At 36.8% G+C, this 16,037-nt stretch overlaps 1 protein-coding gene across 1 annotated transcript in view; it reads right to left on the minus strand.

Moving 5' to 3' along the window:
• Positions 1 to 14,624, minus strand: part of tmtc2b (transmembrane O-mannosyltransferase targeting cadherins 2b) — a 111,426-nt gene extending 96,802 nt beyond the window's left edge. Inside the window, exon 1 of the mRNA XM_059506763.1 lies at positions 14,205 to 14,624. Within this exon, the coding sequence (XP_059362746.1) occupies positions 14,205 to 14,287 (83 nt within the window). The 5' untranslated portion in view covers positions 14,288 to 14,624. The remainder of the gene's footprint in view (positions 1 to 14,204) is intronic.
• Between the last annotated feature and the right edge of the window lie 1,413 nt (positions 14,625 to 16,037).

The raw sequence follows: 16,037 nt of genomic DNA on the forward strand, positions 1-16,037 counted from the left end.
AAATACAACACTAAAATAATAAAAATGTAACGATCAATAGGCAGGCTAGTCTTGGTTTGAATATGTATGGGCAAATCAACCGCAATGCAAATAATGGTGTGTGTCTATAACGAATATTACAATAATCTCCAGGATGAGCACAAAGACTTCAATCACTGTTTACTTGATTTTTTTTTATCTTTGATCTATTGTTTTCCTTGTTATAATGTTTGTAATTTGTTTCTTTTATCTTTATTGTATTACTGAGTGTTTTTGTAAAAATATAAAAAAAATAAAAAATAAATAAACACTCAGAACAACGTTTATCCTTTAATGAGTTAAGATATTATAATGGGCTAAATATACAGTTATGGACCGTAAGATATTTGTCAAAGGTTTGGGGTCCATAAGATTTTAATTAAAACTTCATTTACATTTAAAACACTTAGGATTTTATTTTCCTTTTTTTTTTCCACAAAAAAAAACAAAACAAAAACAAATAAATAATGTATCAGATAAATGCACTGAATTAGCATATTAGAATGATTTCTATAGGCAGGGATGCACATAATTTTTTTCAGCCTGGTTCTCATAAGAGAACCTGGAGATTTGGTTTGGTCCTTAAACTGCATATAGCGTGACCCATTAAATATAACAATAAAAAAATTATTAGTAATAGTTAGAACACACTTCTAAAATTACAATATCCTGACAGCCCTAATCCTGACTGTCCCATAAAATACCCCACAAATGCTCTTCCCTGCAATATTGCTGTTGATGTCAGCGTTAGATGCAGTATGTTTGTATGCATTACAGTGATGACACAAGAGATAACTTGGAAGTAGGACAACATGAACGTCGTTCCAAAAGCAATGACTCAACCTCCAAGATGTTCTTTGCGATCACTCACAGCCAAAGGAAGCCTCTGTGACAGCTGCTGGATTTGATTTGCTCTCTTTCTACTCTCATTTCTACCTAAATTACCAAATCTAAAAAAAGAACACATCTCAGTGCAGGCAGTCTTCGTCTCCTCAGAGACTGATATTAGTATCGCAGATCACAGACTGAAAAAAGAAGTTTGATGTCTGCTGGATGTTGAAAGATGGAAAACTGATGACAAACAGCAAGTGTTGCTTTAGACGTTCAGAAGTGTCCTCCATGGGACCAATTAACAACTTCTCTGTGCCAGGCTGAGAGAAGACACATGCAGACAGCCAGCAAGAGGGCTCTAAATCTGGATTGTCATTGGTTATTCAACACTTTTACAGATATGGCGCATTTAAAAAAAAAATAAAAAAATTAAGAATGCAAATCAAAGATATAACTCTATAACTCTGAGCCTGCAGCTCATAAATTCTGTCATCATTTACCCTAAAGCTGTTCCAAACCTGTATGAAATTCTTTCTTCTGTTGAACACAAGAGATACTGTAAAGAATGCACTTTATATATTGACGTATGGGGAAAAAATACATTGGAATCAATGGCTACCGGCAACTGTTTGGTTACCAACATTCTTCAAAACATCTGTGTTTAACAGAAGAAAGAAATTTGATGGCAGGTCTGCAAATGATGACAAATTGTTCATTTTTAGGTCAACTATCTCTTTAAATTATTTTAAAAGAATAACTTACCAGTACAATTATAACATAGTCATTATACACTCACTTAATCTTCTCCTTTGCCATAGCTCATTCTCATTCGTCAATGATGTCAAACTTCACAGGATCTCGCATGTCTCATGACTGTCATGGTAAATTTGAATTTAATGCTAGTTGAATGAGATTTGAGAACAGTGACAAAAGGAAAAATATCTTAAGTTTCAGCCTTTTTTACACAAAGCCATCATATGGATTTAGAGGACATGTGGACCTCTTTTATGATATTTTCATCATGCTTTTATTGGCCTTCAGAAACCACTGGCTTTCAAAAGAACAGCTAAACGTTTGTGACGAAACTGTTTATTGTGGAAGAAAGCAGTCAGACAAATATGGAAGACTTGAAGGTGGGCAAATGATGAGACAATTTTAATTTGGGGGTAAGTTATCCATTTGAAGTAGTCAAACAGACAAAACTCAAATCACAAATTATTTTTAAGAACATTGTGTTAATCAGACCATTCAGACTTTAGCTCATTTTCTAAAACCTTTATTACTAAATACAAGAATCTAATCCTTCTATCCCCTTGATCTCTGTAAGAAACCAAATGGGCGCTGCGCATCTGGCATGATGTCAGATATGGAAAACAGACGGCTCACATGCCCTGGTTTGCTTACACGAGGTTGGCAAAGTCATCTCTGGCTTGCAAAGCCGGCCACAGGATTGCTGAATCAAAGGTAATAGCAATGATAAGATCAGTGTAGAGAGAGGATTGTGGAACTGAACCCTTCGAGAAATGAAAGCTTTACTAAGTCATAGCCAAAAACAACATCATTTGTTGACTTTGCATAAATGCATTAGAAGATTTGCGCAAATATTTAAAGATCTAAAAAGAGAAAGAAAGAGGGAAGGCTTGTTGTAGCGCTGAAAGTCTCAGTAAAATGATTTCCATTTCAGTAGCTCTATTGAATCACATGCTATGCTTACTTTAAGTGCAGCAATTAAAAAAAAAAAGATACAGTTTCATATGATCTTTAAAATTCAATGCATTTATATAACAGTAAAATGAATAGTTTGACAGCACAAAAAATATATAATTCTGCAATATTTTAATACATCACACATTTTTTGACATTTTTAAAACGGCAATCTTAATTAGAGAGAAAAAGCATTAAATATCATAAAAATGTTAATACCAGATTTTACATTTCACAAAAATATTACACATGAATATGTAATCCCTAAGAAAGATTAAATATTACAAGCATGTCACATGCATGAAAACTGATCATCTATAACAATAGAAACACCTAAAGCACCTAAATACACCCAAATAATGCTCTGGTCTCCAGCTGGGGTCGTCTCTCCCAGCACGTACACGTTTGCAGTGCTGATTAGATTGATTCTGACAGGTTGATACACAAAGGCACTGCATCTACTCTCTGCCTCCCAAAAAAAAAAACGAGCACTTCTTTGTTCATCTGAGCCAACAGGCAGCACAAGCGAGGCTTATTTCTCATCAGTGAGCGCTAATGGTGTGCACAGGCGGAAGAGTGAATAGAGACCACACAGATCTCCACAAAGCACAAAAGCTTCTTGGCCAGGTCATGTCCCAGCTTCCTCTGCAGGCATAGAAGCTGCACAGGAGACACTAGAAGGTAGACCAAAGAAAAAAAGAGGCTTGCTTCATTTTTTTAAGTGCATTATAGCATCCTCTTTAGACGTTAGCAGCAGGGGGGTTTTGTGCTTCAAATGGATCAGACGCTTTACTGACACAGCACCCCCCACAATCCACAGGCTACTGCTAATCCTATTAAAATGAAGGCAGGCCGGCACAGGACAGGAACACCGCATTGGATCCATCAAGAACATTAGCTCTAAATCAAAACTCATGTCTCTGACCCTTACCAATCTAGTGAAATAAAAGGAAATGATTTGAGACCTGTGTGTAAAGATGAAGCCATAACATTACATCAACATTTTGTGGAAAAGCTTCCAACTAAACATCCCCTGAAGCAAGAGCAAACTAACTCACATCCATCTTTCTGTTGGTAGAGCCAAGTTTTGTTGTTCATTCTTTTACAAGTTCACTCTCATCTGTAATGTCATTTCTGAGAGTGTTTGTAGTCGCTGTGCTATTTTTTCAAATAATGCGACTTCGATTTGAACTGTGATATGATATACCTACATCTAATATTTGTGCTGCTTGCATAAAGCCTGAAAAAAAGTGACAAAAACCACACAGAAACTGCAGCTTTTATATTGAGAGAGAGGAGGAAAAAAAGCTGTAAGAGTGAAACAGAACCCAGCCTTTTTTGCATTTTCACTGTATTTGAACCTTTCTGAATGTGAATTTGTGGTCTAATTTAGTTGTGACTTATGTATTTATTATTTAATCAATCTCAAAGTTGACTGAGAATTTAATAAAACGTTCATATATTTATTCTAAAATAATGCTGAATAACAACAATGCAAAGCTAAATGAAGGCAAATAATTTGACCAAACATGCAAAATAATGATAATAATTATTATTATTATTATTTATTATTCTTATTCTTAGAATTCTTGGAGTGAAGAGTAAAACAGACACAGGTTGTAATTCACTTGTCAAAAAATTTCTTTTTTTTGTCCAGTTAAGTTGTTTGTATTTTTAATGTACGCTTTTATTTAAGTCAAAGTTAAGTGCAAAATTAATAAAATGCTTATTTACTTATTGTAAAATATATTACTACATTATTCTAACATGCAAAATAATAATAATACATTACTCATATTTCTAGTATCCTTATTTTTTATTATTAAGATTATTTTATTTAAATATATATTCAAATATTTTAATGAATACAAAAATAAGTGTATTTTTAATTTATTTTAATTTTACAGTTATTCATTTAATTTACTTTTTTGAAATGATTGTGTAACCCTAGTTTTCAGGGCAAAGGTAAGAGCAGGACTCGAGTAAGATGCATACACTTTATGCATGGGTATAATTCTACATTAATTAGTGGCTAATGTGATTAGTTCAATAATTGAAGGGGGCAGGGAGAAGGCGGGCAAAATAATGAATCTAGAAAGATAATCTGTTGGGTTTAAATTAAATGACAGCCACAAAGACGCAGAGCGATTGTAGAGGTAGCCATGCACTCCTACAGCGTGTCCAGTAAAGTTAATCTGCACTGCTGTCTTCTACTGTGCAGTAAAGCTGCTGTACATATGGCCTCTCTCTTTCAGTGCTGATTACGGCCTGTCTGATTTAGGAGGCCTGAAAGGCCATCAGCTGTGACCAACAGCCCATTTTAGAGCCCCATGGGCAGCGAAGGGTCAGGCCACACTGGCCTGCAGCTTATTTCGGCCCACACATCACAAATGACAATCATCTGCCTTGGCAATCACAGAGAGAAGCTGCTCCCTCAGAGAGCCAATAGAGTGGGATGACAGCCATCCAATCTCAGGCTGTTCTGACAGTGCTTCACTTCAGTAATCAAGCTGGAGGGACAGAGAGAGAGACAGAGGCCCCCTCTGCTTACCAAATGATTGAGAAGAGTCGGGAAAAACCTCGGCTTGCTCCCAATCCCAAGATTTCAGTCTAGACGCCATCTGGACAATGGACATGGTTATCAAGAGGCACCTGCATGGTTTAAGTACTTTATTAAAGTAAAAACAATACACTTACGCAGTAAATATGATGCTAATAGTTTGATACAGTACCATGTCTGATGTCAAAGTAATCATTTGCAAAAGATTAAAGCATACTTTTTGATCTTAAATTATTGAAAAGAAAGAGAGACAGAGCTTTGATGTGATGTTTAATAGCTGTTCTAAATATAACATTCCTCTTATATCAGTTTTATATATATATATATATATCTTTAGTTAGTATAGTGTTAAAGCATATATATTTATATATATATATACACAGTATATATATATATATATATATATATATATATATATATATATATATATATATATATATATATGATAATGCAGATGATAATGCATTAATATAATGCATTAATATAATTTTGAAAACATAGCGATGATATTTTGCATCCTTATATTGATATTAATCAAAACAAATGCAAACTCTTATTTAAAAAAAAAAACAAAAAAATACACTGTTCTGAAGTTGTTTCAATGCACAAAATATTGAGAGAGACCAAACCTGATGCTTTAAATTCATTCTAATTATATAACTCAGAAAGAACATTAAGAACATTTCAGAATGTACTTATGCATTGGTATTTCTGTCAGACACACACTGAATGGTGTTTTTCACTCAGTTTAAACCCCGGACACAGCAGGACTGCAGTAAATTGGAGAAATGGTTGGTCTGAGGTTACAGCCTTGAGAAAGTTCACCTTACGAGGTCATGGCCATGGTAATTGTTAGTCAGATTACTCAGAGGGAGACACCAAAACCCCCCACACACACGCCAACTACAGTAGAGCGGGTTGTGTTTAATAGTGTTGGTGGTTCATCAGAAGGCCGCTGACCCAGAACTCAGGGGTTAGAATACGTCACAGAGAGATTGGTCCAAGAGGAGTCTCTCAGAGAACAAAAACGTCTATACATTCCTCGACTTTTAACGATCCATTGCGAATCCAGTTGTTCCTGAGGGCAATGAGAACACGGTTTTACACTCCAGCAATATATTAATAAAATGTGTATGGATTAAAGCATCTGCCAAATGCACAAATTCAAATGTAAAATTTTGTGCTGCACTGTTGGAAAATAATTTATTTAAATATTTAAGTGAAACAATGTAGTAATTTAATTGTGAGGTCTTTGAGCCAATGGTTAAGTTAAAACTACAATTTAAATAGTAAAATTTTAACATTATTTTTTTTTTTACTTTGTACACTAATCTATGAGAAAATATATTATACATTAATATTTGAAAATAATTTTAATAGTAGTAATAAACAATATATTCACCATTGATTAGTGTGGTGAAAAGTTCATTTATTAAATAGTTTTAATACTAGGGCTGGTTCTAATAATATTTTTTGAGCTTCGAAGCTTCAGTAATAATCAACACTGAATATTTTAAGCTTCGGCGGGAGGGGGATGAACATATTCTTCACTCTAACACCATGTTTACACTGGACGCGAGCGGCGCGGAAAAATACAATAGAACCGATTATGCTGTCTACACTGGATGCGGCGCGCATGGCAGGTGTGTTGCTGTGGCCCCAAGGGAGTGCAGTGTCGCATTTTGCTGCAATATGGACACGTGACACATTCAGAATTGAAAAACTTTTAGTAAACTACAGAACAGCGCGAGCCAGAAGCAGCGCGCCTCACGCGGGCAAGGCTTATACTGTATGATCCGAGATAGTGATTCAAAACACACAGGTCTGTTAAGAGCAATACTTTTATTATAGACAAATTATTATTAAGCTGGGCTACTGAAGTTTTTTTTTTCCCAAGCAAATTAAGTGCACGTTTTTATCATGTGTAAAATACTACTTACAGAACTCCGATTTTTAAACTTGATTTGCTGTTGTGGTAGGAGTTTCAAAATCACATATTTGGCACACTGCCTTTGTCTCGTCCTCACTCAATTTAAAGTGCTCACACAGCTGAGGTCTTGGCATTTTTGTCTTCTCTTCCAGATGAACTTAATCATGACGTTCACTCATGGGCAATTCATATTCAAGGGCGAATAATAACCGTATCACGGGGGGTGCCAGGTGTTCAAAAAATAAATACAAATATTAGAATCTTAAAATTGAAAATCGAATGCCAACACACCGAACGAATATTTAAATAATTTAATATTCTGGTCCAGCCCTACTATTTACAAAGTTCATTGTTTTAATACTATTTATTTTGCATTAATCAGATGTGCAATTCTTATAATATTTAGCTGTTTTTTTTCTTTGCATATTTGTGATACTCACAATACCATGTAGAGAAAAAGTATATAGGAAAAAAAAAAAAAAAAAAGAAATCCAGAGGTTGTCATTAAACATGCGATACAGCAGATCCTTTCTTAATTATGCTATTTTTTTTTAGTCAGTTTTATGGATGTCACTTACACTTTCGATTTATACTACTTAATGCTGCATTTCCTAATAAAGTTACCAGCCAGCTGGTTACAGGTACAGTTACAACTGACTCACCAAAGCCAACTTAACTAGCAAATACCACTATAACACCATGTTCATTCTGGGCTCTGATTCCATCTATACTCAGTCAATGACAGACTACTGTCACGGCATTATGAACTTAATGCAAAAACATTTATACTGCTGTAAAGCGAATGCAGCTGTTTCAAAAGCAGCTTTAACTCAAATGGCACAGGTGACTGTTCATTCTGGTGTTTTATTTTATGACAGCTCTACTCAAACCAAAAGATGAGGCAATACGTTTCCCCCATTCTGGATGTGGCAAAATACTCCCTGAAGTTATATGACTTAACCCTCAGCTTGAAGTCTTTTAAACTCACAGGCCACTGGCACGCACTTGGAGAAGTTTTGCACTGTCTGTGCATAAAAATTGATGAGCCTCAGTTTTAATCTTATCCAAAAAACTCTGACAAATGTTCTAAGTATAGGCCTAGAAGTCAACCATTTACAAGACTCGCATGGAAACACACTGCACTAATTAAAAAGAAAACACAACAGACTAACAAACAAAGTGCCTCTACAGTGAAGCATGAACACACATTCTGCTGGACCACAATATGCCAATGATCCAACGCCTTCTTGCAAGAGACTCTTTGAGTCAATGGTATAATCACAGTCATCTGGAATGCTGATGTCTACATCACACTCCCCATGAATCGTCCTCAAACAAATGTACAGAAGAGGAGGAACACAAAAAGAAAAAAAGAAACACCCACAATGCCTTGCAAACATGACCATCTGGACTGAGCTGTTGGAAGATTAAAAGGGGGCCATGTAGGGGTGGTGTGAGCTGTAGAGTGTCTCTCGCTCTAATGTTTCTCTCTCCGAGATAATTACAGGGTACCGCTGGGATGGATGGCTTAAGGAGAGAGATGCTCTGAGTCTGGGTTGCCGCCCTTGGTTCTCGACATCACCACAGAGCCAAAGTGTGCGGTCGGATCCACAGGGTGGACACTCCAGCAGGGCCTGAGGAGAACAGAGCCAGACAGCACCACAAACCCAAACCAACAGCGCAGGCTATTTAAAGCGCACACCAGCTCATCCCTGCAGCCTCAGCTAAACAGGCTTGGAAACTAAACTACCAGCAGAACCACTCGGAAAATTGCTTAATGGAGAAGAATCATTGGGGAGGTTTAATATGACATTCAGTTCTTACAGTGTAGAGCTAAAAGCACCAGAGAGATGCTGCTTCGGAACATACTTGCGAAACATTTAAAGATAATATAGAAGCAGACTTTACAGTATTCACATTCTTAAAGGCAATATGAACCATTATGCAAGAAAAAGTAAATTTATTATGTTTACCTTTTATATATATGTATACCTTTTATATATACACACACTGTGTATACATAAATATTTTCTAATTTCTCCTTACATAGCCAAGGTTGCACAAAAAGGCAAAAATTATTAACCAATACTATCATAGTCTACCATGGTCCACTTTTCACGGTCCAGACAAATCCCATATTGCATTATTTTCAGCTCCATATTCTTCTGCACTCTGAAAACTGCCACATTATAGAAGATGAATGCATTGCAAATGCCATTTCATGCCGTCTTTATAAGTACTTGTGGAGGAAATACTCAAAACGTATCTGATTCTACTCGACATGCGAAAGGAAAAAAGAAAAATTACCCATTTTAGGAACTCATTCATCCAACTCAAAGCCTTCTTTTCCAAAACCACAAACCCCAAATAAATACAGCCCGCGAGAACTTGAAACGGCAATGGGTTTGCCCTCAATTTCAGGTGAATGACGATAATTCCTCATGCGCATTCATCTATCAGACCTCTGGAAAGGTTCACAGCAGGCTACGGAGATGAGGCCATAACTCAGCCCTGGCATCTATCCACTCTTTTCTCCATCTCTTCTCTGGGTGTGGGGATTATGGCATCACAGATATGAGCTCTACAAGTTATGGCCTCCACTCTGTAGCGCAGGTGTCAGGGTTGAGTGTGATTTGGAGATGAAGAGCAGATACAGAGAGCTCCCTAAGGACACACCGCACTAAGGTCAAGCTTACAGAGCGCATAATAGACCTGAGTGATGGTATGTCACAACAGCATAAATGGTACACGGATTAGATAGGAGGAAGCAGCTGAAGTTCTTAATGAGGAAGCGATAGAAAGTTTACCTTTTTGTATTATTAGAGGCAATCTCCCTTTAAATTTACAGTAACTCATTTCAAAAATGGATTTAGCAGTGCATCATGTATAAACCCAAAAGAGATGCAGAAGCACTTTTAAAAGGCAACATATTTAGATCAGGAATATGTTTTTTCACTTAGAATTCTGTTTTAATCCTTAAAACAATAATTCCTTTTAAGAAATTCTCCCAACATGAAACATCCATAAGTTGCCTGAAAAAGGAACTAAATGTCATGCTTAAAAAGTGGCGAGGCAATCCAGACATATACTGTAATGTTGATGTATAAGTCATGCTTCCTTTGCCATCAAAATTTCACATTTTTCATTTTTGGAAGCTTTTTAGCCAGCATTTTGAAGAGAATGTTTTTTGCATTACTCTGGTCACAATATATATGTGCAGAAACCACTTTGCTAAGTGCTCCGTTTCCTGTCTCCACATTAAAAATCATAACCCCCATTCCTCAACGCTTTTATTATGCTCCAAAATCAAATGCCAACCTCCCATTTTTAAAAAAGCCCTTATACGACTAGGGATATCTGATAGTGCTCACTTAAATGTTACCAACTTTGGTCCTCACAAGCCTTTGGTTGAATAACAGAGGTCATTGCAGTGATTTAAGGGACCATTCTCGTTTACATGTGTGATATCAGGACCAAACCAAAAGAAAGGCTTCTCTACTGCCGCCACGTCACACCTGCTCTTTCTCAATGCAAATTAAAGTATTACTATAGCACAGGAGGCGTAACACTTCCCAGAACTGGCCTGACACTTGTTGCTGCACTCCTTCCACCTCAGGGAACTCCATGAGACAAAATGTCACTTCTAGTTTTAAAGCTGCAGTCCGTAACTTTTGGCGCTTTAGCGGTTAATAAACAGAACTGCATGCGTCTTGCGGAAGAACACTGTAGGCAGAGCTACTTCTCTCGGTTTATGTCTGACGAACGACGAAGGTATGGAGGTATTCCAAAAATCAGGTTATGTGACATACCCAGGTATGTAGGGCTGCACAATAAACAATGCGATTGTCATCCGCATTTTGTTAGTAAAGCCAGTTCTGTAATCAGCAGTAAATCATCATCACCTGCTTTCAGATGGCGCAGCATTTACTACAAAGAGCCGTAGTTCACTGAAGTTACGCAAAAAAAAATAAATAAAAAAATAACGTGATTCATGATTTCGATTCCATTTCAATTAATTGTGCAGGCCTATGGGTATGTTTGAGGAGAGGCAAGCAGATAACCTCAGCTTTCGGTTCCAAAATCGGGTATGTAAGTAAACATAGTAGCTTGCTCCCTGAAGATAACCTGCTCCGGAGAAGGTTATGTTCCAGGCTTAATTTACTTCACCACTAGGCCTGTCACGATAACAAATTTTGCTGGATGACAAATTGTCCAAGAAATTATCGCGATAAACGTTAATATTGTCGTTCTAAGACCAGTTTCAAATAATATAATGATAATGGCATAATAACGCAGGTATACAATTTCAAAGATCAATAAACTTTTATTTTATGGCAGATTCCGAGCAAGAAATATCAACATGTTGACTTTGTGTGGCTTAAAATCAATTAATTTTGTATGTTATATTGTTTATATTCCAATTAGGGATGCTCATATTGACCGTTTAACCGTTAACTGAAAGTAAACATTTTGACCGATGAAGGGGCCGTTCACATATCATTTTTTGTGCTCAAGTTCGTTATTTCAAATGCAGTATGCACGTTCATAATGGAAGAGACGCGGTCGAAACGCAATGCCTTTTAAAAACACTACAATTATTCAACCCGCCAAAGTGGCTAGTTGGAGTCACTGTGTTACCCGCCACGAGCAAAATCCACCCGCATTTAGCAGGTTGGCAGGTGTTAATGTCAAGCCCTGATGACAAGGCAATGTTTAATTTATTATATATATAACATTTTATATTATCATCTCACACATGGATAGGCATTTTCTATAATGTATAAATTCTAAATCAAAATACCATTAAAAAAATGATTGCACAACCATCAATTAGGTGGCGATATGCACTACGCATGTAAACGACCACTGAATAAAAGAAGAAGAAACAGCATGGCACGCTTTTTCTTAGCACCCGTTTCCATATTGACTTGTCGATTCATCGCTCTGTTGAGAATGTCTTGAATCTTCACCAGGAACATACTCGGAGTTGAATGAATTTACTCCCGGACGCGTTTTTGGAACCACATACCTCGAGTAAGGAAGGTTTGGGGTTAATCAACCGAAAGTTCAGGGTATAGCTGACGGTAAATTAACCATGCTTTCTGGAATAGCTACACCCCTGGGCTACTCCGCAGCAGTACCTACCCAAACCAGCCTAAAATAGTCAGACTATAAACATTTATTATAGGTGTACCGTAGTGATCCAGGATAAGCCAAAAACATAGTTTGGAAGATGGATTTATGGTGTACTCCATTATATAAATTTTGTTAATTCTGAACACAAAAAAAGTTACAGGCTTTAAATGAAGCCTGCTACTAATCACAAACATGAGTCTTTTGAAAACAAGGCACTGCTTGACAAATCTACTCAGACTGCAGTTTACGCAACAAAACAGTGCACAATCTACAATAGGCTACCTACTGTAACTGAAACTTTGGTTTTATTGCTCAGAGGATTCACACTTGCTCTAACTGCTATGCTATGAAGAAAATGACAGAGAAATGCATGTCTTGACAACCTGAGGAAAATGATAATTTCCCCATTTGTAAGATTCCACACATTTCTGAGATAGTCGGCCAGAAAGAAAACATGTTAAGCCTATATGGTTTGTAGGCTATAGCATAAGAATGCCGGTAGGCATCTAATTAAATTAATTAGTCACTGTAAATGTAGTAATTTAACCCTGGAGACACATTAATTCACAACTGGCGACAGTGGACGCTCTCGTCGCTCGCTTGCTCTCTGGATTATTGCTTCTCAACGGCGCGTAACTGTCGTGCAGCTCTAGTTTTCTTGAATGTTGTTATAACGTGCCCTAACGCCATTTAGGAAAATAAATGTGTCATCCCAGTGGGGTAGAGGGGTAAAAAGATTATGAAAAGCTACCGTTCTCCATGTGAGAGAGTTGATAGAGATGTGGCTTTCCCGTCCATTAGAAACAAGTGGCGGGACAAAGTGAGATATTAGCCTACAACGCGTACTTGAATATTACTAAGGCAGGCAGAAGAGATTCATGCTATTTTCATGATATTCGAGTTGAGTCGGATTTTCTCATTAAGTGATTCTAGGATAAATTATTCCCATTATCTGGTTCTCTTTATCGAATCAAAATGATGACCGGTGCAGTCCGATTCACCAGTGACTAACTCTTATGAGCTGGTTCATCTCAGCTAATCAAAAACATACAAACCGGGCAGTGCAGTCCTATTCCCCAAATACCGACTCTGTGATGAGTCGTTTGTTTTAGAGAATTAAGAACGAGTATGAATCAGTCCAAGTGCTTTTTGTTTTGATTTGACTCACTTGCTTAACCGCAAATGAATGACCGATCCAAAACGAACCAAGACTAAATGTAGCCTACACAAGGTTCGTGAGACCTCAATTAATAGGTTTTAATAAGAAAATGTGCAGTTAAACATACAAGGATTGTATATTCGAAATATTAATTAAACACCAGATGTTGCTTTAGTAGCCATTATTAAATACAGGCTACATTTAGTTCTCACTCATGCCGCCCCTTTAAGTTTTTAAAAAGTCGGTAAACGTTTGTGTTAACACACTATTTAATATTATTTCTCATTTGTTAGCCTTCATCGTTTTAGTAGATAAGCTTTTATGATTATCTCATTATTTTGGCAAAAGACTACTGAGTGCAGTAAATGCATGCAACAAGAAAAGCATGCATCAAAAGTACTCAAAGCCTCATAAGGAACACAATTCCCATTCCTTAATATCACTATCGGACTCTAATTCTATATTGCCAGTCTCAGACACGCTCAGTTCCCTCGGGCTGACAATTCCCCGTTATAAATGAACAAGCAGAGTGCGATATTCTTAGGCATCATCACTTTCCCGACCATCACAAATAGACAGCACGTGATAGCGTCCTTGAGTGCATTCCAAAAAAATAAAAAAATAAATAACCACACACACGCACAAGATTTAATGTTTCAAAGTTGCGCGACTGGCTCTGTTTATCCGCTGTCAGTTGTCATGCTCGCGCCGCCATTCCACGCGCTGTTGCAACATGTAACAGAATGAAAAGAACAAAAGCCGCCGCCACTACATTCGGCTCAATGTTCTCCGGTTGCTACGAAACCGGTGAACTCACTACAACGATCAAGAACGTGCAGATGTATCAGGTTCATTCCCTGGCATACCTGTCATCGTAGCAGAAATCGGCGTCCAGTGTGTTGACATACAGGAGCAGTGCCACGGCGCTGCACACCAACTCTGCGATCATCTCTCAAAAAGAAAAGGAAAGGAAATGAAAGAGTAGAAAGATGATATTAAAGCCCTTCTTTGACTTCTCTCTTCGTCTTTGTCAAAATGCCTCTGCTAAAAAACAATATCCGAGTCCCCATCCTTGCAAAGTGTTGAAATGAATTATCCAGACATCCTCCTCTTCACCCATGTTATTTGCGGAGAGAATCCCATAGGCTAGAGTGGATGATGCCCATACAGTATTTACAGTACGCTCGACCGTGTTTAGACGTCCTTACACTGAGAGTGTTGAGATGATGCATAGTGGACGCCGAATAAATGTCGTGATTGAGCCGCGTGTGGTTAGTGGCTCCAGTGCGCGTGCGCACTACCCCTCCCCCTGGGTATGTATACACATACACACGGTCTGACTTAACCCTCTATTGCACGCATTCTGAAATGTTTACAAAATATTTGATCCACTTTTCGTGCAGATTTTTAGTCTAGTAAATAGTTTTGAATAGCAATATTCCTTGGCTTTTGGCTCCCTCAGCACCGTTAATAACAGATACATTTTAAATAAGGAAAACATATGTGCTGTTTGATTAATTTGACCTTTTAACAGGTATGCAATCAAGAATATCAAGATTTATCTTTTGTTATCTGTTACATTTGCTCTTATTTCTTATAATGATAGTTTGTTACATTTGATGTAGTTTACTGCACACTTTGCACAATTTAAATGTTATCATGGTTTGTGACAAGTCCATTCAGGATGAATGTTGATTTGTTATATGGACTTTAGTTTTACCATCTCTAATACTATAGTGCTTATCAGTATATTTCAAGGTCAAAATAATATTTTAGCAGTCAAGGTAGATTGATATAATATATAGTAACATGCTATTAGTTTATGACACATAAGCATAAATGATTAACTACTGTAAATATATAGAAAACTAAAATATAGAAGCACCAAAATGCCTCAAGTGTTCTCACCATATGCACACTAATCAACAATTGAAGTGGGTCAAAACCTTTAATCAAAGTTGTCCTTAAACCAAAAACCAAAATGTGTTCTTGTCATAGATGCAAGGCATGTTTTTTGAGTGAAATAATTATTCATGTCTCAGATTTAATTTGCTGTGGTGTTAACATTAATTATTGAATCATGTCACAAATATAGCGGGCGTGAATTTAAAATGTGCTAAAGAAAACGCTTGCTAGACAAGAAAGTGAAAATTCAAAAGGGAGTCATTTTGTGAATATGCAGATGATCAACAGACCATTAAGGCACAACACGAATATTATGACATGTTTTCGCACTTTGAATTTGAAGCCGATGTGTCCCGTTGAAAGAACTGGTGTTCAAATCAATTGTTTTAGGTCTGCAGCCATAACTTACAGTTGTGAATACTGTTGATTTGTTTAGTTTATAACACTCAGTTCTTGTTAAAACCAGGTCAGTTATTATTAATAACATATTACAAAGGTCTTAATGATAAAAATGTCAAGTCTACTGTATATACATGCAGTCCTAAATGAGCTGAATTTTAAAACATCCACCAGAGGGCCCACATCCAGGGAGAAATAAAATATATACAAATCAAGCCATTGTGTTTGGCAAAAGTGGTCAAAGTCAAAAGTCTTTTCAAATGAATTGCTCCAATAATCAGTTCTTCAACCTACAGATATTTTTCATTTAGAAGAAGCCATACACTTTAGGCAGGCTTTATGGGTAATATACTATGGGTAATATATATAGAAAGAATCAATCTTGTAGTTGCTGA

This window comes from Carassius carassius, chromosome 23 (assembly GCF_963082965.1).
Source record: "Carassius carassius chromosome 23, fCarCar2.1, whole genome shotgun sequence".
Classification (NCBI taxonomy): domain Eukaryota; kingdom Metazoa; phylum Chordata; class Actinopteri; order Cypriniformes; family Cyprinidae; genus Carassius; species Carassius carassius.